General features: G+C 39.4%; 1 protein-coding gene across 5 annotated transcripts; it reads right to left on the reverse strand.

Moving 5' to 3' along the window:
* Positions 1 to 27,627, reverse strand: VSTM2A (V-set and transmembrane domain containing 2A). 5 transcript variants are annotated; one of them, XM_076330255.1, is made up of 5 exons: positions 27,146 to 27,626; positions 24,652 to 24,818; positions 23,725 to 23,775; positions 19,962 to 20,298; positions 1 to 2,709 (listed from the first exon to the last, which is right to left on the reverse strand). In XM_076330255.1, the coding sequence occupies exons 1-5, from the start codon at positions 27,222 to 27,224 to the stop codon at positions 2,621 to 2,623; spliced, it is 723 nt and encodes a 240-aa protein (XP_076186370.1). In that variant the 5' UTR covers positions 27,225 to 27,626; the 3' UTR covers positions 1 to 2,620. The 5 variants fall into 5 exon arrangements, with proteins under 5 accessions (XP_076186370.1, XP_076186372.1, XP_076186373.1 ...); XM_076330257.1 differs by having other exon boundaries at positions 2,637 to 2,831; positions 27,146 to 27,627; XM_076330258.1 differs by lacking the exon at positions 1 to 2,709 and adding an exon at positions 2,840 to 2,969 and having other exon boundaries at positions 27,146 to 27,627.
* Positions 27,628 to 27,897: the final 270 nt, after the last annotated feature.

The raw sequence follows: 27,897 nt of genomic DNA on the forward strand, positions 1-27,897 counted from the left end.
TGGTCTAGAATTCTGTTTTAATTTCAGTTGGTACTTTAATCTTAATTCCTGGTACACAGTGATTTATATCGAAGCAGCTAACAGCATAAAGCAAAACACAGTATCAGTTTAACATAGTAATCAGAGGCTAACTTTAACAATGTGAGGCTAAACTGCTTCTGAAGAATGCCGTATGTCACTGCAGGTTGCCTATATGACTATGTGCATACATGGAATATTCATACAAGATATATGTATACAGTAAACATATGAAACACTTATGATGTTAAGCATTTGGTTCCGGTTAAGACCAATGGACACCGAGGTTTCCGAACTCCACACAGGAGATTCTCACAGCATCCAGTCATAGGTACCTATTTCACAGGGAAAATGTAGCCTTTCCTTCAGAGCTCTGAAAGTTTGGTTCCATAGGTGTGTTCAGAAAATGAGACTTCAAAAAGCTCTGGCTCTTTTTTCATCTACTTCTTCTTTGATCGACAATATTGGTTTTGATTCAGAACACTTTAACCGGGACTGTTTCTATTTTCTTTGTCAGTAGGCTGATAAACTGTTTTTACTATGGAGCAAAACCTTTTCAATACACAATATCCCTACCGGGTCATTAATTTTATGTTGAAATAAAAGAACTTTTTCCCTTTTTCTCCTGATAGTTATTCCTGATTTGTCTGTATTAGAGCAAAATTCTACTCTCTTTATTACTGCTAAGACTTTTCTATAACCAAAGAAAGACTGACTATTCCCAGTCAAACTTATAGTACATAATGTATGCTTAAGGGAAATAAGATTTGCACAAATATGTTATCCTCTTCCTAAGCATTAGTGTGTTACCCTTTGATTCTATGCTACTATTTGTTCTTTCTCCTTTGAAATTAATGGGGGAAGACTTCAGACTTATAGGCATTTTGAAATAAAATGTTAGGCCTGTAGGCCAGGGACTGGTGAGATATTAAACTTATTTTTTTACTTCCTTCTACTTTACTTACAAAATGAGGAGAAATGACACAGCTGACCACACTGCAGCTACTTAATGCTGCTGTAAATAGATCATAATAAGCATGTGGTATATGTGATTGTCTGTGCTGATAAATGAAAGGGTGTGGATTGTTCCGCATCAGTGGAAGGAGGGGAACAAGAAAAAAACCTTCCTGATTGCAGCTGCAAATGGTAGCAATTTTTCCTTCCTGCATTAATGAATGTAATTCATGTAATGCATATTACTTCATTCAACAGCAAAATTCTGATGTTCAGTTCACAGACATAAAATATTTTAATTAAGAATACCAATGAGTAATGACAATCCACTTCCAGAAAAAGCAAAGAAAGACGCTTCTTTGGCCATGTATAAGGAGCTGTGATGTGAATATAGTTTATCAGTGTAATAAATTCACTTTCCTAAAACCCTTTACCAAAAGAATATCTTTTAAGCCATGTTCTGTTTTATTTGTCTGTTTTCCACTTCTAACCTTCCTTTACATGCAGTATTTGACTGCAAACCTGCATTTTATAGTCTCTAGTGATCAAATCACTTCATCTCTATAAACATCACAAACTAAAAGAGCTTTCAGCAACTGAACTCCAACACAACATACACAAAACTAAAATAATTCATTGTCTAGAGACCATAACAAATTTTAATGTGCATTTACAGAGTAAACAGAGGGCTGAAAGGGGTCAAAACAGTGGAAGTGAAGGTATGTATTACAAAATCCACACAGTACTGAATTACAAACTAAAAAGTGATGTTTTGTCAAAAAAGGAAATAAAGATGTCTATTGGTGGCACGACATATAGATAATATTAAAAACTGGCTTGCATGAGGACCAAAGTATGTCTACTCTGAAGTTATATCACACAGACTGTAAGCAATTTACAGAATTTAAGTTAGTTTTGCATATACAGGAGTTGCAAAATTAGAGAAAACACACTGAAATATAGAACGCACACAAAAAAAAAAAAGATGTATATATATAAACCTCCACGCAGTCATCAGGGGTTGGCCTAAGTCAGTAATTGCCACCATTGAACAAGAAACAAACAAAAAAAGACAGGGAAAAAACCCACGGGGAAAAAAAAAAAAAAAACAAAACCCCAAACAACTCAAAAGAAAAATATCCTCATTTGTTTTCCAGAAACATCTCTGGCCTGCTTAGCAGTTTTGTAGAATTTCTTTTCTCCTCCCTATTCCTCATGCAAAAAAAAAAAAAAAAGTTTTTTGATAAGGTTTGTGGGGTGTTTTATTGGGGTCGATGTTAAATCACTATGTTTTGTTTCATTATTTGGCCTCTGTTTGCTTCCAGGCTGGAACAGTTCTTTCAGCATAGGAAACCAAATGTCATCCATGGTTAATTCTGTAATATTGATGACTCGCAGGCCAACCCCTGAGAAGTCAAGGATGAAGCTTCTCCTTGCCGAAAGAAAAGGAAACTAGGTCTTGCTGTTACAAAACGTTTCATTACATCACACCAGTTCTCTTCAAATAAAAGATCAATGATACGCCAAAGAAAATAAAATATATCAAGAAAACAGGTGGTATCCTCTTCTTTTAATATTTATTTATTTATTTAATTTATTTAGTATTTTTGTTTGTACTTCCTGAAGAAGGTGCTCCTTGTGTAGAGATTTAGAGTACATTGGGTGCAGAGTGGTGGTTGGAGGTTAGGGTCAACTTTGCTGTCCGCTCCGTGGATTTTACAGGCGATTTGCTCTTTGCTTTAAGAAGAGAAAGTGATATTGGAAAAAGTCAGCACTTTTAGATTAAAGCAAAGCACCCTTCACAAAGCCACAAACAAGAAGCAGGACAGAAAGTCCATGGCTTGTAGCTATCCTCGCACCTGCGGAAGAAGTTATAAGATATTCGCTCATCTTGCAGATTTCCAATGCTCCTTATAAGGCTGTTTTAAACACATACATTTATATATTTAATTAGCTCGCCAGGTTGGCTCTGGTGCCCATGAATGTCTTGGCATGCACTGCAAATAACAACACATACAAAGTATTTCAGTCCCAAGGAGGTTTTTTGTTTCGCTTTGCTTTTGTTTCTCGTCTGTCTTTTTAAACGTATCCAGTGAAGCCATATACCAAGAGGAACAAACCCAAACACCTTCCACCTCAGAGTGTTCTTTACAAAATCATTTCCAGCATCACATCATTGACTGCTAACAAAAATATCATCTAGTGGTTAAAGACTGTTTTCTTGTAAAACAGAGGAGATAGATACTGGCAAATGGCTGTGCTATTTACAAGGGGGAAACAGAATGCTAAAAGGTTTGGAGTATGTATTTTTGAGCAATTGTATTTTCCCAGATTTTTTTTTCCTTTTAAAAAGCTATGAAAACAATGGTACATATCATTATTTCTACAAACATGACTTTATATTTTAAGTACGTTATCAGAATAGAAGCATTCAGAATGAGACTAATTAAACTGAAATGTTCGCACACCAAGGACGTGAGTATTTAGATGTCTTACATACCAAGTCTCAGTGCTTGATAACTCCCTATATCATAAAGAATTACATTCAGAATTTGAAACATATTACTTGAGGTGAAAACCATAAATTTAATTTGGTTACATTATAAATAAAAGTTCCAATTATAACAGGTTAATACATGATTAATAGATTTTATAGCTGTGTTGTATACTTGAAAAGGATTAATGTTACTGATAGTTACAGGCATCAATCCTATAACAAAGTACTAATGGTGTTATAAGAAGTCCATAATAATGCTGTACTTCTAATAACTGGTTATTTTTAAAAAATACATTAATCATTTATAAGCTATTTTTGTAAAGAATTTAATATTAAACTGAATGCTGGATTCCATTGCAGCCCCAAAAAGCACATTTATCTTCTCATCAAGAATATACACAATGAAAGCAACTCAAGGCAAATGCTAATTTTTTAAAGTTTTCAGACGTTTATCAGTAAAACATTTCTCTGTATCTGCTAACTATGTTTCTAAGTGTAGCAAGAAGTATTCCTGTTCCTATCTTTAGTAAATTTTTCCCTTCAAAAATGGGGATTAAACTAAATCCCAGATCTCTGAACACTGTTTCCTTTTGTAAATACATGGTGTGAGATGTTGCATACATAGTAGTTGCCATAAAAGACTCTTAGTCCTCTGTCACATACGCAAGAGCTTCTCAGTGACAGTGATATTTCAATTATCCATGTGTGAACTGAATTTCTAAATGAACATTAACTTTTAAATGGAAACATGTCTCAAAGACATTACTAAGATTTTCAAAGAAGTCCAAGGGAACTTTGAGCTTAGTTCCTACTGAACAGGAGTGGGAAGCCCACTTTTCTCTTGCCCATCTGATAATGCTAGCCTACCTGTACTACACTGCAGTAGTTTGCTGGGCTCCTCAAAACACTTGTTCTGTATTAGGAACAAGCAAACACACAAGCAAATTTGCTGTAACTTCTTCCTGTGGGTCGTTCTCATATAGGTAGTATTTACAAGCTTGCGCCCAAGGGTCGAGTCAATTTCTGGTTTTGGTTTTATTGCAGCATGGGTTTCTTCTCTCTTTTATATAAAGTGTAAAATTTGTCATTTGACAGATTTTTATAAAGGCTTTTCTTTCCCTAACTAGGTTAGCAGAACTTAGTGAGAACCTTTGTTAGTATTTGATCATTTCATGATGTATTGAACTATTTTCACTCATTTTATTCCATTTAAATATTTTTTTGATTGAATTAGAGAAATACACTGCTCAAGACAATTCTAAAGACGTCTTTGGAGATACATTTCCTCTGCACAAAATATGTACAATGCAAATAAGGATAAATACTCAGAAGAGTCTCATGGATATTTTTTAAAAGAGCTTTTTTAACGATTAATGGCATTATAATTTGAGAATTTGAAAGCCGTAATGTGTGGCAGAGAATCAGTATGATACAAAATAGGTTTGACTTAAACTATTTCACAGTGGGAAAAGCAGCACCATAAGATTTGCAGGCTAAACATTCTTTGATTTTTGTTTTGTTTTGCTTTTTTTCAACGTGACAATCTGTAGATCCCCGAATTAGGGGTCATATATTTCATACACCTGATAACTTTTTTACTTATAACGTTCGGTCTCTGTATACATCACGACCTCTTTCCAATTCATATCACATGTTCTACATGCATGTTCTTCTGTAAACAGCAAGTTTGTTTATCTTGCAAGGGATTTAGGTCAGAGTACACGCAGTAAGTACAAGCTAAAGCAATACTGAACACATGAGAAAAATTTAGGGGGAATATAACTAAAACAATTTCAGCTTCTAGGTGAAGAAAGAGGCTGTTAGGATTGTTGGAAATCACTGTCATAAAGTGTCCTCTGCATGGTTTCGGGATCTGATTAGTATATCCTAATGTCATAGCAGGTCTGTATTTACTGGCTTAATAGTTTCCAAAATGCTGTCTAACCCAAACTAATACATTTTTCAGTAATATATCACCCCAAATAAAATTAACTTACGATATACAGTGACATATATGACTATTAGGTGCACTCTCATCTTTTCAGTGATTCTTTATGAAATACAGTTGGAGTTTAAATATACTCAGGTTTCTTTTTTTTTTCTGGAGATGTGTAAAAGAACTGTATTTGTTCTCTCATGAACCCAAGAAATTCTTTAGATTTTGGAGGGGTGAAAACTGCAAATATAGAACAATAACATAGCAAAACTGAAAGCAGCCTTTTTAGATTTTTTCCTTTTTATATTCTGTCATATTTTCTCATATTCTATTATTTTGGGTTCCATCTTGATAAAGGATAAGTGACTAGAAATAGTCAGAAATTTCCATTTTGACTGTGAATCTAAAAGTCATAGTGTGTTTAAATCAGAGATTTACTATTTTTAGACTTAAGTCAGAGGCAAAGTACAGATCAGAATCCAAATCCAAATGTCTCAAAAATACAGAGTATCCAAATTCAGAGTTTTCATGCAGATGTGTTTTTGGTGTATGGTTCTGTCCAGGACTTAAATAGTATCACTGGAACTGTGAGCACGGTAATATAAGTAAAAACCTGTCGATCTAGCTGTGGATTTGCCAAATCGATTACTCATTTCCCCGCTATTTCTAACATTATTTTTTAATTAACATAATGAGAGCTAGAAGAAATTTTATTGCAGGTCAAGAACACTGGGCAAAGCTGGACTACAATTATGATACCCTCAAAGACAGTAACCTGGAAGAAGAACGGTAGTATGTACACATATATTATTTCTACATTATTAGTTAAACTCTACTTCATGTGTGGGTCAAGGATTCTCACATTTTGACCTATCAGCCACTGGTATCCAGTTAAATTCTTCCTGTGAGATGTAAATGCCCCTGTGTTGTCTTTTGTTTCCTGCCACTGATGTACATCCAAAAGAGCAAATGTCCATGAAATACTTAGCCTTCTCCTGTAAACAAATGCTGTGTTGCCGAAGGCACGTGATCATAAGTTTCTGTGCAACAGCATGAAAGAGTAGTTCATGCCATTAAACTCTTTGAAACTGTGATTTATTCAAATATGTGGTTTACTTAAATGCTAGGAAAACAGAGAAAAAACAATAGTGATTAATAATTGTGATCTTAGTTTTAAAATCATAAAATAACCTCTGTCACAAATGTTGAATAATGGCTCATAATGTATGGACCAAATAACCTGTTAATGAGATTAATTTTGGAGCATCTAAGTATAAAATAAAGCCAGCAGAAGTTATAAATTGTTAGTAAACCCTAACTGATCAAAAAAATAGTTGCTCATTGCATGCCTGAATGACTGTAATCCCTCGCTTTCACTAAGATATCGATCAGACAAAAATTGTGTAAAAATACATGGATTTTGGGACGCAAGCAGAGAAAAGCAAATGTTGGTTTCATAATTTTGCCCACTTATTTTTCACAACTGGACAAAACACTGATTTGTAAACTAAGCAGCTGCCTCAGGCCCTACAGTTTTAGCACCCCCTATTTGTAAGAGTACCTTACATGGTTTAACCACCTTGGGTCTCAAGCAGTTTGCATCTGCAAGAGTTGAAGTTTAGCAAGTTGGGCATTCCTTGTGCTTGCTAAGGCTTGGGAGGTCTCTGGGATGTAATAGCCTCCTGCACTCTGAGCCTCAATACCCCTCAGAGCCTCTGAAAACTAGATTCTTACAGTTATGCTTAAAATGAGTAGTGTGTCGTCATATAAATAACAGAACAAATCCGTGTATTCGACAGCATTGCTTTAATATTTTAGTAAACATATAAGTTTAGTGAGGGTATCTTTGAGTTTCCTTTAATTAGTAAGCCACTGATCACAAGGGAAGACTAATGCCTGAGTAGAGTCCTGGTTTTGTGCTGACCAGTACAGAAGAAATACAGCCAGTCACACAAAAGTCCATCCTAGATTCTCTGTATGTATTACATGATGCCAAACTATCCCTGCATATATATGGTGGATATATATTCAACTTGTGCTGAATATCAGTTAATTTTTTTGTACTACTGGTTTCTGAAATCACAGAGGTGTTGAAATCTTGGAAGTTTCATTTTTCAGGAATTTGTGCTGATATTGTCCATCTTTAAGTGCCTGGTTTACTGTTTTGCAACACTTGGCTTTGCTTTATAGTGTTAGATTTGAAATAGCCTTCTTGTCAGCCCCAGTTAAAACCACATGAAATCATAATTTTGCATTATGTCCATGTAAAGTAATTAAAGGTTCATGAAATACCTGACTTAATTTTACTGAGGATATTAATGGACTATAAGATTTATTGGAAGACATTAGCAGTTTTACATCCATAAAGATAGGTGAAAGCAGGTATGGTTGATCTTATTTGAAGTTTTATTTGAATATGTCTCACACAGTTTTTAAATAAATAGACTCTTCCTCTCTGGCCTACCAATTGCTATCGTTTTTATTCCTCTGAATTGCAGAAATCAGTTACCTATAACTCTCCTATACTGCCGGAATACATACCCACACTCAGGAAGAAAATTTCCCTTCCACAAACGTAAGATCCCCCTTTCCCTCCTCAGGGTAATTACTCCTCGTGTATATTTTAAGGTTCAATCACCTGTGTTTGATTTTGGGGAGCTGAACGATGAAAGACAAGCAGTAAGTAACATATTCAAGCCTCCTAATGTAGATACTTTTGCTTAGGCTTCCAGACCATCTTTCTCCATTGGCTGTACAGTAGTCAGCCTTAAATAGTGTGGATTGCTCATCACTGTCTTGGACAAACATACCACACAGGGCAAATGAATTCATCTTACATGCCAGAATAAAAGTTGTGAATTTCTGAACTATTTTGCATTTTGTAAGAAAACTACTGCTTCCAAATTGATGGAAATTTAGAATAGGCTACGTATTGAATTTCCATGAAGTCTACTTAGACTTTGCGTCCAGCATGTAGCTCTGTTCATCTGCTGTGTGTTCCTTTTCTGCCAGTGATGCCCAGAAGAACAGGTGAGGAAGAGGGATGGGGTCCTAGATGGATGGTTATTCCCTAGCTTTCACTAGGTAAAGTGCCCAGGCGAACAAAGATGTTCAGTCCTGTCACGGGGCAAAAGAAAGTGACAACTTTCCAGCCTTGAGTAGAGGAGAGAATTCTGCCAGAGGTTTGAACCACAATAACTCCTGGGGCTCTTTCTGGGCTAAGGCGGGTCACAGCCTTTAACTTGCTGCCAGCTACACCTAAAGCCATGTTCTAATGCAAACTTGAGATGGAAATACTTGGGAGAGGAAAAACCTGAGGAGACTTCAAATATAGGTAGCATGTAGTAAAATGATACTTGGCTTCAGGCAGTTGTCCAGAACAAGCCATAGTAAATCTATAAAAGGACAATAGGTAGCAGTATGAAGGGAGAAAGAAAGAAAAGTGGGACTTCGATTGACTTCTGCAATTTCACAATGCCAATATGGACATTGTAGAATTATGGGTACACTGGTGTGAACAAACATGGGATTTTACATTCAGGCCACTTTCTACATCATCCCTTACATCAATCCATACCTAGGGAAACATTAAATCTTGTTCTTCCTCTGCAACATATCTGAGAGTCATGGTTTTCTTTTTAATTCTTCAGACAGTGCTCTTGTTCATCTCTTATTCTTTAACTCCTTGACTAGAACCAGGCTTCCTAATTGGGCCATTATGTACTATCAAGAAGCTAAAATGATCTCTAATGTCATTCTCAAAGATGAAAATGAGATCATCAAAATGATCTGACTCATTCATCCTTTTACCTTGAACAGGCAGGAGGGAGGGGTGAGATCCCTAAACAGATAACTGAAATGGGAAGTGCATCAACATTTATAGATTTTCCTACTGTTCTGATGAAAATAGCCAAAAATCATTGTTGAGTTTGAGCACAGTTTTTCAGGAAGATGAACTGGATAATGTAGTTGGCTTATTCCACCTCTAGTGTAATTTTTGCTCTCTCCTCTGTCCTTTATCCTGTAATTCACAACTTCCATTCTCATCAGTGCATTTCCTTCTGTTTTAATATGTAGCTTTGTTTAAATTGTGTTAATAAGTAGTTCAGGACTAAATAATATTTTACATACTAACATGATTAGGAAATCCTGATACAGTTTTGCATTGGCTTCATGAGTATCATTCATTTCTGTAGCAGTGACCCTCAGTTTTGTTCAAATGCTTATGCTTCTTGGAAAATTATTTAGGCTGGTTTGGTCTGAAAATGAGTCTAGCTATCTGGACAGACTATCCCATCAAAAATTCAGCTTCTGAAATTTTAATTTCCCTAGCATTTTCATGTGATACTCTTATAAACAAGTTTAGAATAGTAAAGTAGCAGTAAGTTAGACACCCATGTAGTGAAATGAAGTGTAGATGAATTGTCTCTGCAGGTGATATGTGGGGTAGAGCGTGTCAGAGTCAAAATGATTTTTGAACCTAAGGCACACAGCTTTCAGCTTTAGATATACCCAGAAGCATATTCCTTCTTCTAGCAGCTTAAAACTTTTTTAGCGCTCAGCTACCTCAAATTTCATGTGTTCAGCCAAGGATATAGTGAATTCTTGATGTCTCTGAATTGTTTAGTGGCTGTACAACTATGACTACTTCCAACACTATATATTTATTATATTGTGGAAGCTTTTTTGTCTTGATACTCAAACTTCCCTGACTGACTTTCTTTTCTTAGCAGAATGACATTCTGCCTACCTGAGGCTCTCAGTCACAAATGTTCAGGCATTTATAGCAGACATCCTAATTCTCTTCCTCCCTTTAGTTGGTGTTTAAGCCTGCAAAGTTTTAAAGTTCTTTTTGTTTGTGGGTTTGTTTTTTTTTTTTTTTTTTCTTTACATTGAATATCTCTTCACATGTATAAGTAATGCATTGACTTCAGCTGTTTCTATTTCAGTGAGAGAGTACTTTTTGGGAAAAGGGCTGCTGAGAGGTGTTTGCAAACAGTCTGTGAAACACCAGTGCTAGCTATTTAAATAAAACTAGTGTGAGAAGCAGTCCAATATCCAGTGCCTATTCAAACAGTTCAAAGCTGAGGGGGAGGGGGGCAAACTCAAGCAAATACAGGCCGTAAACTGGTTAATTGGTATTGTTTGAGAACCACTGACAGCATGCTTTATGACTGCTCTTATCAGCACTGGGCACCTTTCTCTCTCATCCTATCCCTGAAAACCATGGATATAAAATGTCTTAGACTTTTTTTAATGTGTGACAGAAAAATATATAAACCAGTGCATTTCTATTTATCTGTATGAAATGGCTGATTCCAAAGCAAATACAGTTTTTTGTGACTGTCCTGTGGTAACCCATCCTCATCCATTTACTTGCATATAGTTATGCCCCATCCTGAATGAAGGAGGGAACTTAGCCTGTTAACAAAAATTATTCTTGAATTGACTCTTTTGTTAGTAACTGGCTTCTACTGTTGTAACTAAACATGGCTGCAGCACCAATTGCTCAGCATTTTTGTAATATATATAAATGTGTGTATATTTGATATATGCCACATTGTAATTAAACTGTTAACAGAGCCATTTCTGCAATGAGTTTTATTTGAAGAAAAATAGAATTGAACTCATCTTTTTCATCCTGTGCTTTTTGCATCCTGTTCATCCTTTCATCCATCAGAAAAAAATCTTAAGTGCAATTATACTTACTATTACTCTATCATCTTCAACAGCACTATCATACCAAGAAAAACATATACAAAGAGGGTTATTATAACATAGAAGGAAAATTATCATTCTTTGTAAATATTTCAGCATGAGATATTCAATCCCTTTTCTTGCTTTTCACACCTGACACTGCTTAGGCTTATGTTTGACATACAGTCAACCTGATCTCCTTCTATTTATATCATTTATATAAGAGCTATTTTCATGGAACTCAGCTAAGCTCCCATTTATCTGTACCCATCCGACTGGATGAGTCTGTTTTCTTCTGTCTAATTCCTAGATGGTAAGTGTTTTGAGGCAGGGACCATTCTTCTGATCCTTTGTTTGCCTGGTGGATAATGCGGTTGTTATAGAGATTAGAACAATGCCTCTGACTAACAGAACATACCTCTGTCTAAAGGCTGTGACTCACGAGCTCTTAATGGTTTTAGATGGAGCAGTTTAGGATGGTAGTGCCTCCATCTTTCTACCTCCCCCTCCTATGGAAATTAAACCCCCAATAGTAGGAGTGATACAAGCAAACCCCATGCTCTCTCTTCATCTATCTCAATTTAGCAACCCGGTGTTTTAGTTTATCAGCAGTCATAGAGGCTTAATTTAATGCTCAACACTGTGAACTGGGAGACCTGAGGAGCAGGCACCTATTTCCTTCTGCCATTGAGGTTTGGGGCAATAACTTCTGACTGGGGCAAGACAGAGACTTTGGGTGGCAACATTTTAAACTGTAAGAGCTAAACCAGAGTTCACAAGTTAAAGCCTTCACCCTTGCTATTACTGTGATACAAATAAAAGAATACGACATTATCACCCCTACAACCACAGTGCACTAGTTCAAAAACGATGGATTGTGAGAATGAAGCTTGAAGTATTTGTGCCGAATCCTGTATTAATTCTATCTCCTTCACATTCTATATTGTTGAATTTTTCTACTTTCATTTCAGATTTTTTTACCTTTCTCATTACAGTTCTGAGATGTGGGATCAATCATAATCATGAAATGCCATTCATTGTTATTCAAAGACTCTTCAGTTATAAGATGGTCACTGATCAGTACATATTATACTCATGTGAATAATTCAACAGAGTACAAGATAGGTAATCAACCTGTTATTTTGGCAGAGTTTCAGACAGGCATAATGCTATGTAGCCATATTCTCAAACGGTATTATTCTACTAAAGGGCTTTGCACCATCTGAATATCTAGCTCTCTGTGAGACCTACTGCTAGTTCTTGGCTTCATAATTGATTTATTATTGCTCCTTGACAAAACATCTTGCCCTTTTAACTCTTTTTTCAGTTGCACAGAATGAACTGGAGATGGATACACCATCTTCTACAGTCATGTAAAAGTCAGTTCCATAGTTATTATACCCCTATGGCTGTGATTTGCTAGCCAAAAGCCTCAGTCAGTGTCACAGGCAACAGCAGCAGCTGAGGGAATAACAGCAGTAGAAATAGGACTGGCAGCAGAAGTGGCATACGGATTTGCAATCTGTATTTTTGTTGCTGTTGATGAACACACAGGTCATATGTATGAAGCACTGGGAATGCTAGCTGTGGCACTTAACTTTCACATTTCTATTCTTCTCAGCATATTAGGCAGCTTTCTTCCAAGACAATAGCATTTGTCAGTAGGTGGGGGAATAAACTTCAGGGAGGTGGATCAAGACTGGAACACCCACACACAGACAGGATAGCAAGTTGCGCTGCCAAAGAAGTATGATGGCAACTTCCTTACGATAAGGTAAAATGAAGCGTTTGGGGCAGTCTTCTCTTCACAAGGCCAGCAGAAAGATCATCAGCTGCTCTTAAAATGACATCTGGCTTTATCATCAGCAAAGCAGGATTAATTGATTATTACTGTAGCTGTAAAGAAGGTTATGTGTCTGGAATATCTTTGAAGCTCATGAATTATTTAATCAAATGGACAATCCCTGTCCAAAGAATAAGAAAATACTAAGTGTTGAGCTTTCTAGCTAGTCCGGCCTAAGGTTTCAAAGATAAACACTAGAAAAAAGTTGATCAAAGTTAAAGAAAAAACACACAGAAAACCTGAAGCAACAAAACCCACCACCAAGAATGCCCCCTCCCCCTGAACTGAATGAGCTGAAAATAGCAGTTTTCAGGTATTTTCCTTCCCTTCATTCTACTCCCAGGCAGCTTCACTGTCCTAAACTTCTTCAGGTGGTACAAGCTGGGTAAAGCTTAGATTCTTCTTATAATTCACTCTCACTTTATGAGTAGAAGAGAATTCACCTTCACCCTCATGCTTGAGGCAAATTTTTTGCTATTGTAAATGAATGTCATCCTTTTGGCTTCAGCAGAGTTGTATCCATTCCAACCAGCAGATAATTCTACCCATTCTTTTTAATTTTAAGTGCTGCAAAGGATTTTCATAATGAAGTAGGGCACCATAGACGGGAAACTTCCTGCTTCTCACCTGAAACAAGCGAAAATGTCCTTTGCTTTGCTGTATATGTGTCAAGTAACAAATGGGTTGTGTTCTGAAGCAAGGAAATCCCAACAGTTATTTCAAGAGCAGGCCCTGTCACATATGCTGCAATCTCTGATGACACAGTGCAAGCTGCCTGAGAGTGTAGCATTGAAAAGCAATTTGGGTGAGCTGACAAACAATTCATAAACAGCTTTCCCCCCCCCCCCCCCCCCCGTTTTTCTTTTCTTCCTTTCTTTTCTTCTCTTTCTTTACTAACTGTGTGGCCGATCTGCAATCTTTCCAGTGGTTAAGTACTAAGAATGTTGCATCAGGCATGTAGAACAGAATGACACTGATTCTGCTACTCAGGGAACTCCTGTGGGGTCCCCTACCATATCTTTATGTATCAGTTTTGTTCTAAAGGTGAGGTGAGTCTGAAAGGTTCATTTTTAAATAGCTAAAAGAAAGTAAGAGACCTGATTAGGTGCATACGTAGCAATGGCAGATGGACAGCAAAATATACTGGTAAGGTTACTAAAAGAATAGGAAAGTTCTCAGTATACGTGTGTAGATAAACAACAATGTAGATGGAGAAAGGGCAAAATGAGTTTCTTCAACTTTGTGCATTTAGTTCCTGCTGTGTCTGTCCTCACTGTTTCTGGATTGCCTTCATAGGAGGCATATATGCCGTGCAGGATCCAAAGATAGCTTTCCATGTTTTCATGCATATAATTTGTGCAGTATCTGAAAAAGCAACTATTCAAGAGTAATCCAGGCTATGTTTGAATAATAAAAATGGAAATCTGCCATGGAGTCCCCTTTCCTGTAGTAGGCTGTTTCTAATCTGCCATTACCTGCTTTCTCAAATTCCCCCTTACCCCTGCTTGTGATTAGCTAAGGTTATTTAACATTTCTTTCCAAACACCATCACTTTTACAGGAATATGTTTACAGTGGAGATATCATATGTTTAAGGACAGAATCCATGATTATCTCAACAAATCTGAGAAGACCATGATTTTCTTCTATGATTCGGTATTAGTGCTTAACCATGGGCACAACTAAGAAAATAAAGAAATAAGAAAATAATGTGTTTGAAAGTAAGCATACCCAGTACTCAGGCTGGCATGGGCATATGGGATTGAACAACTGCTAAAACTTGTAGAACAACAGAAATGAACACATATTGGTTGGCAAGTGCTTTCTCTTCTTAGTTCCTGAACCTGTGTTTTTGTAAGAGGAATAGAAATGAATAGAAAGGTGACAGTGGTGTAGTATCAGCAATTGGCAATGGCAGTGAGGGATGGTTACAAAAAGTAGATACCATTTTGCTTGCGACAGGAGTTAGAACTGCAGATCCACCAAAAACAGTTTGTTTATTACTGGGTTCAGTTGGACTAAGCGCTAGGAACAGGAGTTTAAATACTTATACGCATTTGGTTCTATCAGTAAGTACGCACATATAAGAAATTAAGATGTGGGTTTTTTGGAAAGAAACGTAAGGCAGTAGTGAGTTCATTCTGCATTGGAAATCCTGACCTAAAAAAAAGGGTTTAGCTGCTGTTATGACCTTGCTTTGTCAATGAAGTTATGTGGAGCAGATTAGCACTTCTCAGAAGATACTTACAGTTTCAAAGTCAACAACTAACTGGGTAATAGGGTATATCAGTTAACATGGTTAGAATTTATTCCATTATTTCAGAGAAGCTAAAAAAGTGGAGTGGCTTCATTTCATGAAGAGAGAAACCAAAGTGTAGGTTTCAAGTAAAAACAGGTTGTAGTGTATGCAGGTGTAAAATGGGATAGTCCTTGCATCATCTTTTTGCAAGAATTTCTGAGAATGGCTGAATAAGGTTCAGAACAAGAAGAACAAAACTCTCATTTGGCTTTTGCTTTAATGTAGTCCTAAGGAAACAGAGACTTGACTTTTTGCTGTGCAACAATCACAGTAACGGTTGGTGCCTCCCAGACTTACGGGTACTCACAGTTTCTAAAACAACAGCCACAAAAGCCAAAGTCTTTCTCTTAGTGAAGAAAGCAGTAATGTTGGCTGTCGCCTTGGTGGAGGCTAGAGCAGACTTTTTGTCCCTTCACTTTAAGAGGAGATGTAACATAAAAGAAAAAAACAAAAAACAACACAGAAGTTGGTTTATGTCCCAGAAGATTCCAAACTGGACATAAAATTTGTGTTTACAATAGGTTGATAATAAAAGATTCCTGGATTCTGTAGATAAAAATGGAGGCTGGGAGGAATGTCATTGGTTTATCAGTATCAACAGACTGAAGAAATATGTTTTCATCCTCTTCTTTTGCATTCACGCCTGATGATCAGCTTCTCAGTGTGGTTTACAATGCCAAGAATCCAGGTCGTTCTGTCTTAGGTAAGGACTACCTTCTCCTTTGTGCTCCTTTTCAAGTCACTCACTGCAACTCTGCCGTCATCATAGGAACAGTTTCAGCATGTAGTTAGGTCAATAGTTGAATTTGTTACTTCAGGAACGAACAAAAGGTTGCTAGAAATGTGCAGAGTCTGTATGTAAGCAGTCAGAAAATGGACCTAACGTTACCTCTTCGTTTGTAGCTATTCCCTCCTGAGTTCTCTGAGCCTGATCTTGAGTCTGAAAAGCAACTAATGGCTTTGAGTGCTTTAACAGAGCATTGGCAGAATGGGAAGAGTTTGGGGGATATACACATTCTCAGCACATCAAATTCTGCAGCCCTTTGTGTTGCTATAAATGTTGAGTGACTTGAATGCAGGTAGCAGAGTTTGTCTAGATTTATATCCATGAAACTGTGAGATTTGGTGCAGCCTGTAGATTATTTAGCTTCCTTTTACCTGAATTCATTGCAGCCCTTGGACCTCAGTTCATTGTGACACTGCTTAGAGTTACAAGGCTCTGTGATAATGCTGTACTTTTACCTTTGGACTAAGATATGTTGTTATGAATTATGCAGAAAAAAAAGTCTGTCACTCCACCTACATAGGACATTTTCTGGATATATGCAGATTTGCCTGTCAAATTACTCAGATTCCTGTTAAGTTGTGATGGCTTACTTCATTTGGTGCAGCCCATGAATATGAAATGAAAGGGTCAAACTGTGTTAGCTTTGACTTTTGCTTTCCTGATTTTTTTGACTTTGAGGTAGACATTTAGTGCTTCTTAGTATATTATTCGCAGACTGTAAGTGGGAGATGCTCTCTCTAGCTCTTTCTTCCTATATTGAATCTCCGTTACGCTAACAATAACAAATATCTTTTTTACACTCACACAGCATTTTTCAGAGCAGCACAAAATGCTAAACGCACCTCATATCACTTTAATTTGTCAGCCCTGGCTATATAGCTCCCTCATAATTATCACAGATATTCTGACTTTTGAGTAAAAGAGGAGAATGGCAGAAATATCTGTTCAGTTGGGAAATGCTGATATTTTAAAATGGCAGTGACTGTAAACTGCTTTTCTAGAGCTACCTATTAAATATCTATTGTTAAGAAATAAATGGAATTCTGCAGTGTGCTTCAGGATAGAAGGAGTTAAGTAGAGTGCTGTCTATTTTTCAAAAATAAATTTTGGTGGCAAAATATTTATATTATCAGAGTCAATCCTTCTTATATTAGTAGCCGTGTTCTTCAGAAATAGCTGAATACAGATTTCCCAATAATTCCGCAGTGTCATGCGGAATGACACTCTGCTGTAAACATATTTTGCAATAGTCTGTGAGCACAGCAGTAAAATTTATTGCTTGCCAATAACTATGCACCGGCTCTCTAATATTGGAGAATATTTGATACAATTACCTATGGTTAATAGTATTTCTCTCTTCAAACAGTATTGCTGAAGTCAGTGTATTACTCAACATGAACAAACACATGACAATCACCCCCTATGTCTTTCGAATACAAACATGTGGTTAATAATGATAAATTTGTATTTAATCATGTTTCTGTGTTCTAGGCTGGATGCACACATTGCTTACATGTAATGTAATCACACAGCAGTCTTGTGCATGCATATATAATTAGCATGATGTTGAAGAACAGTTTCTTATTTGACAATATAAGGAGATTTTGTTGATTCGATATCATAAACAGACAGATTATTATTATTGTCTATGACACCTCCTTTCTGCTTTTGTGAGGTCTCACAACTGATGTCTCTCCTTCCTCAGCTGAAGTTGCTCCTCAAAGTTACATAGAGCTAAAAACCCCCACTGCCTTGTGCTCCTGTGGGTATTTCTATTGGTGTAGAGTGAGTGTAAAATGGAGTGAAAATCCAAATCACACCATAGCTGGAAAATCAAGCCCAGATTTTCTCAAGTAAAGGAACATAAATCTTGGTTCTCAAGAGTTAAACTGATGTTCATCAAAAATATCACCAGTAATTACTGTGTAGCAATTGACTGTTAAATTGAAATTAAGCCTAATATGGATTCTTGGGACACTCTTTGTTTCTTCAGTAGAGGAGTTTCACCTCTGATGAGTACAGCATTAATCTGTGCTTCATCATAAAACAAATGAATTAATAAACTAAATTATATTTGAATCTGTTTAATTTTTAAATTATTTATGATTAGGATTGTCTGTACTTGATCTGCAGTAATCTTTGCTCAAGGAAAAAAATTAGAGATTAAGTTCTTCTATGTTTGTTTTTTTTTTTTTTTACAGGGACCTTTCCGTGTAATAACCTACTAGCTCTCAAATAACAAATGTCCAGTAATCAGGCAAGACATTGCTTGCACTAAAGACATAAACGATATTATAGATTCAATTATATATCTAAAGTGATTTACTGGATTAGTTGTTGGGTGCACACTTTGGCCGCAATGCAGTGTAGTCTGTAGCTACATATTTCATAAACTCGTGACTATTTTAATTCATTTCACATAGAGAATTAATTAATTTTACTTAACAGAAACCAGAGTTTTCACTTTATGGACAAGTCTGCTACTTTGAAATGTATGAGTCCAGTGGAAAATAAGCGGTGTACACATTTCTCTGAAAAGAAAGCCATGCTAGAATGATGGTTTTAAATCAATTGAAATATTTCTTTTCTTCTAACAGCTTAACCATTTTTTGGAAGAGCTAAAAAATGCAAGTGGCTCCATTTCAGGGAAAGAGAACTGAATGTAACTTTTAAATAAATTAAAAAAATATGTACAGAGGTAAAATGGTGGTAGTATGTGCATCATCTTTCCTAACAGCAATAAGATTTTTCATATGAATAATCATATTGTTCCAATCTGTAATGAAATGTATTTTCCTTATCAAAATGTTTTTCTGATAGTATGCCTGTAAGATGAAAGTGATTTCACAATAGGTGTGCTATGAGATTTGTTGTATTCCTAGTTTTGGTTTTGATGACATGGCATTTGCTAGAAGAAAAATGATGCATTAGAACAAACTAGATTAGCTTCCATTATATATTTTAAGCTAGGTTGTGATCTCCTGCCTTACATTGGGCCCTCAGTGTAAACAGAAGTAACCCAGAAACCCTTAAACTTGCACAGTTTGTTTTTCAGAGGATTTTTGATCATTTACGACGTCTCAATTTTTTATCCTGTCCATCTCTCTATTGCCATCATACAGTGGTCAACAGCTGCACCTCCTGTATATTCATGTACCTTTACGTAGCTGTGAATTTTACTGTATCAATGTAGGAAATGCAGACTTATATTGCTTATAGGTTATTTATACAGTGCTGTACAGAATTTCCCAAACAAAATGTGTAGTACGTTAATTTCTACGTGACAGACAATTGAGGCATTGCCATTTTAATGCTTGATTCAAAGCAAATGGTCAAGCAGCTGAAGATGACAAACCCACATTCTCTGACTAACCCATGGTCTTTCTAAAGCCTACACAACGGAGAAACAATGTGGTGTATCAAAGGTCTGCTTAGATTTAGAAGTCAAGTTCCTTATGAAAATAGGATTGATACTAAAAGTAGATTAATTTCACCAAATGTTAGAGAAATAAAAGTTAGGTGACTGGTGTAAATTAACTTAGGAAGAAACACTTCTGGATGGGTGTTTTATTTAATTTATCATGCACAGCTATCTTAAAATGAGATGAGTCATTCACTGACATGCCCCTCTCTCTCTACACACACTAGAAGGAAAGCTAAGCTTCAACTAGAGAGCTAACCTTTGGTGGATAAAACCAGTAGAGAGAAAATCCACGTATAGGAATTTAAGGCTTTTTGCTTCTTCTGCCCATAAACTTATTCTTCAGCTTTTAGGAAGTAAGGAGATAGCAGGAGGAATAGAGCCAGAAAGAAGGAGGAATAAATAAGCACCACACTCTTCCTAGTCACAATTCCTGGTTACCTTGTTGAGTTAGCCTCCTTTTACATGCTGGTAAGCAATCAAATGAAAGCTCAAAATGCTTTACCATACCTGATTGTGGACTTTGTTTGGGGATTTTGGCTGCTGCTTCAGGGCTGGAGGTGGCACGCACACGCTGATTGGCAGAGTTATGGATGCTACTTGGAACAGCTGCTGAGATGTTTTTGCGAGGTTTCATGTCTTGCAACCACATTGGAGATGCTTCAAAGGCTTGCATTCGCCGAGAGTGGCTGTTAGCGTTGACTTTGAGAAATGCCTGGGCCTTGTATTCCTGAAGGTCTCCATAGTTGGCATCGGTCACCCTGCACTCATACAAGCCTTCATCCTTTTTCCTCACTTTTGAAATCTGCAGCTTGTGGGAGATGTCATTCCCTTGTACTTTCACTGTCTGCAAATTTGCCAGGAAAACAAACAAACAAACAAACAAACATGCTGTCAGGTATTATTCTTTCTCTGGGAAGACTCTACCAGTGTAGAGCCTGTCCAGAGAAGTCAAATGCCAAAGTAATCAGTGGTGTGATTGTGCTTACTGCAGGGAAGTTGCATCAAGGATGAGTATGATTATTTCTATCTATGAGGATGTCTGACATCTTTCCAAAACTGTTTAGATGGTTTGCTCTGAAATGCTAATTGGCCTCAGACAAACAACCCAAACTACTGTGCTCATTCCAATTAATTGCTTAAGATCATGAACATTTTTAATGAGCTTTCTTACATAAACCTAATATCTGTGCACTTCATTGGTTAAAAATTTCCAGTTAGTTGGCTTTATTGAATAATTCAGTTTTTGAACTAGTGCATTAACAATTTTGTTGGAGATGTTTGCCAATATTTAAACTTCTTTAATAATAATTTATTAGATTAGCTTGTAGTCTTCACTACATTGAAACTGCATATTTGACATTCAATTTGTCTCCTTCAGGCATGTCCAAACCTTTGGTATTTTTTTTTTATTAACCATAACAAGACATCTTGTGTCAGGTAGTTCCTTTGTCTCATTTATATAAGTGTGTACTTATTAGAAGTCATATATCATTTCTGCAGCACATGTTCAAGTAGCACATATTCAAGATCATTTTAAAAGTTGTCAGCTAAAATAAGACTCCTGATTTATTTTTAATTGCTTTTAATATCTGACGGTAACATAACGTATTTTTGTCTCACATAATTAAAAAACACATGAGTAAATTATGCATCCAGAAATGTGTGATAGGTATTAAGATGCATTAGGAAAGGCAACACAGATTCCTTTCTGTATGTTCATAATTTTAGATAATTTATATTTAATTAATTGGCTATTACTCTCTATCTGGATTAATATCTGTTGCCCCATAGGAAGCCAGTTAAAAGGGATTCAGTGGGAGAGAAAACTTCAGCTTTGAAGAACTCCTGAACCCGGTTTACTTCCACCATCACATAAACATGGATGCAAATGTTGCTTTGTGTCATATCAATGACAGGCAATGAGGAACCGTCAGGGTGATGAATATGTGGTAGATCACAAAAACGAAGAATTGTTAGATTGAAACTGGGCACGTGTTATTGGTGATTATACAACACATTGCTTCTGATAGCTTGGCATGCTGCAGTCACCAGTGTTGGCAAAACACCTGTTCTGCCTGCTTGATAAATTGAAGAGCAATACTTGTGAATACATTACTGCTTTAAGGTACTGGATGGACTTTACAGCCTGTTGTGTTGTATCCAGCTCTGAATTTATACTTGGCAAACTGAGTTGAAAGTATGGATTGCATACTTTCAGGCATGATATATGCAATATTAATTACACAGAAAGTGCTGGATAGTTATTTAAACCATATTCAATAATAATATATCTCTACTGAACAGCTCATATTCAGCAACAGGATTAAAGAAGTTTCATATGAAGGGAAAGAAGATCTGTAGGTCATATTCTGCCTTCATTTGCTCCCATGCAATATCTGCAAAGTTAACAGTGTTGCATAGCACTAATGAAAAATAGAATTTGGTTTGGGTTTTGCATTTGAAATTTAGAAATTGTTGCAGTCAACAGGTATGCATGTTTTCAATTTATGCCTGATTATCATTTAAAACCAATAGAAGTGGTGTACTTCAGCACAGTTTAAAAACACATACAGTATATTTTACCATTTCTTTAAAGAATTTATTAAATGCACTTAAAAGTTTGTTCTCCTCTTCATGAAGATACTTTCCAGTAGTACCAAGGGAGACTCTGTATGTGCCTTCAAGAAAGAAAAAAAGGAAGGCTACATTTGTAACAAGTGTATTTAGACTGTCAACCTAATGTTGACTTTTTTTTATTGCAAATATAAAATGTTTTATGCAAGCTTATAAAACCACTGTATGAATACCCCATCGTGAATTATTATCATACATAATGAGAGAAAGAGACTTTTAACTTGAAAGATGGGACAAGCTTTACAGCCCATACTGTGTCACAGATCTTATGGATTACTACGAGGATTTTGAATGAGCCAGTATCGATAAGGAATAAATTGGCTGCTAGCACTATGTCTGGTGGAATAGTATCCAAAGACCACATGTGGGCCTCATTTGTAAGATAGTCTACAAATGTAACTGAAGATACGGTCCGTGACACAAATCGTTTATAGTGTATGGTGAGAAGTATCATAGGAAATCTAAGTATGGCTAGAATATATATCATTCTGAACATAACACATCTGAATTCTCATTTATAAATGCCCTTCAGCTATGCGTAGCTGCACTTTGACCTGATGTAATTCCTTGGTTAGTTATCTGTAAGCATCAAAAAGCAGCAAAGGACTTAACAGAAATGATTCACCTCTATCTGTGGCTGTTTTAAACTTTGCTGGTACTTACAGCCTTGGCTGCAGCTAAAAGACACTTCCGAAGCGATTGTGTCTGAGAAAGGGAAGACCCCTTTGGGCTCATAAGGAATACCCATGCTGCAGTATCTGCTAAGTTTCTGTGTCTTTCCACTGCAGTGAGCACCACACCATGACCCCACCACCATACATTTCTTGGGACGCTGAGGGAGGAGGGTCTGAACTCTTCTGAGGTCAGGGGCTGCGGCTGTGCTTGACTCAGGATATGGGTCTGCTGAGGAAGGCATTCTTTCCCTGGACAAGGGCTGGAGCAATGTTGCTCGTAATTTTGTTGAGACAACATTCTGTTTTAATCTCCAAACGGGAGATCGGTAACTCTGGTGTCAGAATCCCACTTTCCTAAGAAAAAGTCTCAGTGGCCAAGAGTGGAGATTACTCCTAACAGGGAGGTCTTGTCCAGCGACTTTCTGAGCTTGTTTTGTGCCAGCAGATATGAACCTGGGAAAGCACCCATTTAAACAGTTGCACACCCCACTGAAGGAAAGTGCAGCTTCATGGCCAAATTTCAGCCTTAAAACCAGCTTTGGAGCGCTAAGGCAGACTCAGCAGTTGCCCAGGGTAAAAGAAAACAAGAGGCAAAAGGATGGGGGCAGGCTGTCTGCTTCACGGCGCGGAAACAGTCTGCCGAAGGTCTACTGCCTGAGCCTCGCTCGCCGATGCCTTCATGCCCAGGGGTCCCCAGGGGTGTAGGCTGCATGGGGCAGAGCTGTCCTGGCACCCTCTGCCAGGGCCGGCAAGGAAGGAGCTGCGGGCTGCCGGCCGCCTGCCCGCTTCAGCTTGCGGTGCCGATGGGGAGGGGATGCGGGGGGGTGTGTGGGGGGAACAGCCTCGCCGCACCCCGCCGTGCCTGCTCCGAGGCGGCCGCCGGCAGCGCCCGGGGTGGGCTCTGGCTCAGGAAGGAGCCGCCCGGCCGGCGGGGCCCGCCCGCGCCCTGCGGCGCCACTTACGCTGATCTTCGTGCCGTCGCTGTCCAGGTCCCGCTCGGGCAAGAGCTCCACCTGCAGGGAAAGGAGCGCCGCCGTGGGTCGCCGGCCCCCGCCCGGGCGCTCCGCTCCACGCTCCGAGCCCCGCTCCCCGCCGCGGAGCCCGTGGAGCGGCGCGCCGCGTGTGCCACCTGCGGGCCGCGCCGGGGAGAGCCGGCACGGGCCGCGAGGCACCCCCCAAGCGTGGCAGAGGGGCATTGCCCTGCGGACCCGCCACCCGCCCGACTCGCGTGGGCGTCTTTTCGGGGCAGCTGAACGCCGAGAGCGGTGCGGAGGTGGCAGCGGAGGAGGGGAGGAGCGTCCCTGGGTGACAGTGTAAGCGGACGTGGCCCCCTCTGTCCTGCTCGGAAGGCTGAAATTGCCCTGTTGTATGATTTTTTTTTTTTTTGGCTTCTTTGGGGCATTGGTTCCCCTCTGCACCCCCCCAAGTGTGTGCCCTCCTGTGGCAACTGCACGCAGAGTTAGGGCTGCCAACTCGACTGCACCAGCTGTAAATTGGAGGGCACGTGTAGGATCTTGCCATTTGGGAAATAAAAAATTCCCACAAGGAGCAGTCTCTGAACAGCTGCTTTCCAAAGGGAAAATGAGAGAGAGAACAAAAAAGAAAAAAAATTAGACTTTGGAAATCTGTGTGGTTTTGTGAACGTCCCTAGCCGCATTCTGAGAGTGACAGGCACCAAAGGCACCATCCCTTGAGGTGGTCATTTTTCTCTGCAGGTTCCTGCACTGTTATTTCATGGTCAAAATTAAGTCCCTGGGGAGATCCAGAACCTCCCTCTGCTCCCTCCCTCTTCCCCCCGCCTTCCTCTCCTTCCCTCTCTCCCTTCCTCTCCACCCCCCTCCTGTGGCATTCCCGGGTGGTTTGGGGACCCCATGGCAGAGGATCAGTACCTGAGTGCCTGTCACCTCTGCTCCAGCCTCTTGGTCCTCAGCCGCCCGCAGAAACCACCACTGGATTTCGAGGTACACCGAAGCGGAGCCGCTTTGGAAAGCACAAGACATCTCCACATTCTGCCCTTCAGTGGCCGTGACATTTCGGGGAAACTCAGTGAATTTTGCTGCAAAACAAATGCGTAACGCATTGAGATCTCCTGTTGCCTACTCATTGTTTATTCTCTGCTTTTTGTGTTGCCTTTCTCCTTCTGTCTCTCTCTTTTTTTTGCTTTTAAATTAATTTATCTGTTTTCTTTTCCTCATTCCCCCTCTTTTCTGATTTTCCAGTTTTCCACACGTTACCTCCCCTGGTCTCTCTCACACCCAAGTATGCCTTTCCTCCCTTATGCACATAGCCACCTCCTTTACACTCTAAGCCCTGCTCATGGGAAATGCTATAGACCCCCCCTGCTTGCTCCCGTGGGCTAGTAAAGTTTCATGTGATTAGGTCCAAATACCCTTGGGCAGAATGCAGTATTTCACCAGACTCACCGAGGGCTTTCGTGTAAGACCAGTTTGGAAGAGGAAAAAAAACCCAGACTGATTTATTGTATTTCGTAGGGCTGAGCTGGAGACGTGTGAATTGTTAAACCTTCCACAGCCGGCTGGAGTGGCTCTTGGAAGAGGCACTCTTCTGAGGTGCGGGTTACAACCACTCATCAAAATGCCCATTTCAAAGGCTTTACCTGAGTTAGTTACTCTTTCTGAGAACCTCTGCTTGCATAATCGGACCAAGCAGCAATACATCTTCTGTTTCTCAGTCCTGGCAGACACTTTCTAGAACTAACCTTCACCTTTGTATCCCAGTCCTTTAACAAACAGGATCTGCCCATTTCAGTGTCCCACTGCTAGATTTAAAAACTAATCCTGATGGACACAGTCCAGGGCACCAGTACTTCTTTAAGTCTCAGTCTTTACTTCCTTCTCACCCTCTCCTGTAACTCACTTTAAAATTCTGCAAGATAATGAAACATGATAGTCAAGTGAGGGGGACTACAGACAAACCGTAATAAATAAAACCTGTGTTTCAAGAAGAGGAAAATTGGAAAGACCCTGCAATGTTGCTTTCTGTTATGCAGTGTTACAGATTGACTGGAGCATATTATGATGCGAAGGAAATATTGCTCGTTGTCTCCTCCCCTCTTCCTCTCTCTTTATCCAGTCTTCCTAGCTAACCTGGAATTGGTGGGATAATTTAACACTCAACCAGTGTTACTTCTTTTTCCCCCTACGTTTGTGCTTGGCAACAGATACTTAGCAAAGCTACTAGCTTTATATTTCACGGTGTCCCGTTTTCTGCCCCCCCGCCCCCAGCAGTCAGCGATTGCTAGTCACCAGGTTAAACTGACAAAAAGACCGTGCATTTTGTGTATTCGGGGCTTGTAAGTTTGTTTTGGTTTTTTTGTTCGTTCGTTCGTTCTCTCCCCTCCCGGTCAGTGCGTGTGAGCGGGGGGGCGGGGGGCGGGGGGGGCGGAGGGGAATAACTGCCAGCAACCTCCCCGACCGCACCGCCAAGCGCGGCCGGCGGGGAGCTGCCGGCAGGGAACAGCGGGCAGCGGGCAGGGAGCAGGGGACGGCGGGCAGGGGGCGGCGAGCCGTGGGCGGGGGCAGCGGGCAGCGGGCAGGGAGCAGGGGACGGCGGGCAGGGGGCGGCGGGCGGCGGGCGGGGGCGGCGGGCGGCGGGCGCAGGGGCCGGCCCCGCGCGATCTGTCCATGGTGCTGACAGCGTCGCCGCAGCCTCGAGGTCCCGAACAACCGGTTCCTGCAGCGCCGGGGCTGCTTGAAATGCAAGGCGCGCCTTTCGGCGAGGAGGGAGAAAGGCGACGGGGGGCGGGGGGGAGGTCTTCAAAGAAGTCGATTTTGTCTTTTTCTCCTTTTTTTCTTTTTTCTTTTTTTTTTTTTTTTTGGGCGGGGGGAGCAGAAATACACATAGTCACAGAATGGAAATGAAGGTCTGACTCTGAGGACTGCAGGATGATATGAGAGGAAAGGGGACGCAGCACGAAAGCAGACCGCAATATTTTAAGGGAGGCAGTAGATTTAGCCACCCGGTACTTGGTCTGAATGCAATAATTATGCATGCACGGGTAGGTGTTTATTGTATGCATACATGCATATATACAAACATGCACAACCCAAACACATGTATGTCCATTCACCAACAGCCCTTTACTCTTCTGCAAGGTGCCTGTTATTTCCCTCTTTGCAATCAAGTAAAAGAAGCTTGTTTTATTCCCACTTTGGGGAAACTTCTCACTTCTGTTCCTATTTACAGACAATTTTAAAGCTAAATGTAAACCTGATGCTTGGTGTCCTCATCTCCTATCCATTGTGGTTGTTTTCCTTCTTTTTATTCTCTTCTTCCTCGTGCCCCCCCCTCCCCCCAATACTGTTTTCAGTCCGTTTTAGCATAGAAAAACACACACACGTATTTGACAATAAGTGATCTTACCTTGGGTAGAAAGTCCTTGTTGAATATACATAACTGAAAAGAAAATGAATCCAACATAAGCTAGAAAGATCCCCATCATTCCAAGACGAAGAAGAAGTCACATCAGGGTAACAAAAGCCAAAGGTGCCCTCAAAAAAGGAAGAACTGATATATGAGTGTATGTATGTCTCTCTAAATGTATGAACGGAAAGAGATTTTAAAATGTTACAAAAAGGCTCTGTATTGTAGCCCTAGCTGCGACACTGGCAGCATTCTGCTACTCAGTGGAGTCTTTTTCTTTGGGAAGAGCGAGTATTGCAATACAGTGTGGTTCAGATGAGCTGTCTCAGGCGCTGTGTTGCTTGAAGTCCAGATTCAGACTAAAAAAAAAAAAAAGAAAACGTTGAAAAGTGGGTATCAGCTGCCTTCTGTGTCTTTTTTCAGCTACCTGGCAGCTTCGTCCAACGTCAGCTCTTGCTGCTTAGGATGGCGTGATGACTGCCCTCCCTACACACTGATCCAGCTTGGGAAGAGGGGAGTGGGGGGAAGAAGGGGGGGGGGGGGGGGGGAGAGAGAAGTCTACTGTGCTTGTATTGCTTCAACTTTTCCCTCTAATGGCTGCGATAATGCCTTTAACCCTTCCCTCTCTCTCCCTGTTCTCTACACCTCTCTACCTGTTCTGACTCCTACTGGCTCTGATGCTGGGGTAAAGCTGCGGGTTTTTTTTTTGTTTTTTTTTTTTGGGGGGGGGGTTTGCATAGTGTACTGCTTGT

The sequence above is a fragment of the Aptenodytes patagonicus genome, chromosome 2 (assembly GCF_965638725.1).
Source record: "Aptenodytes patagonicus chromosome 2, bAptPat1.pri.cur, whole genome shotgun sequence".
Classification (NCBI taxonomy): domain Eukaryota; kingdom Metazoa; phylum Chordata; class Aves; order Sphenisciformes; family Spheniscidae; genus Aptenodytes; species Aptenodytes patagonicus.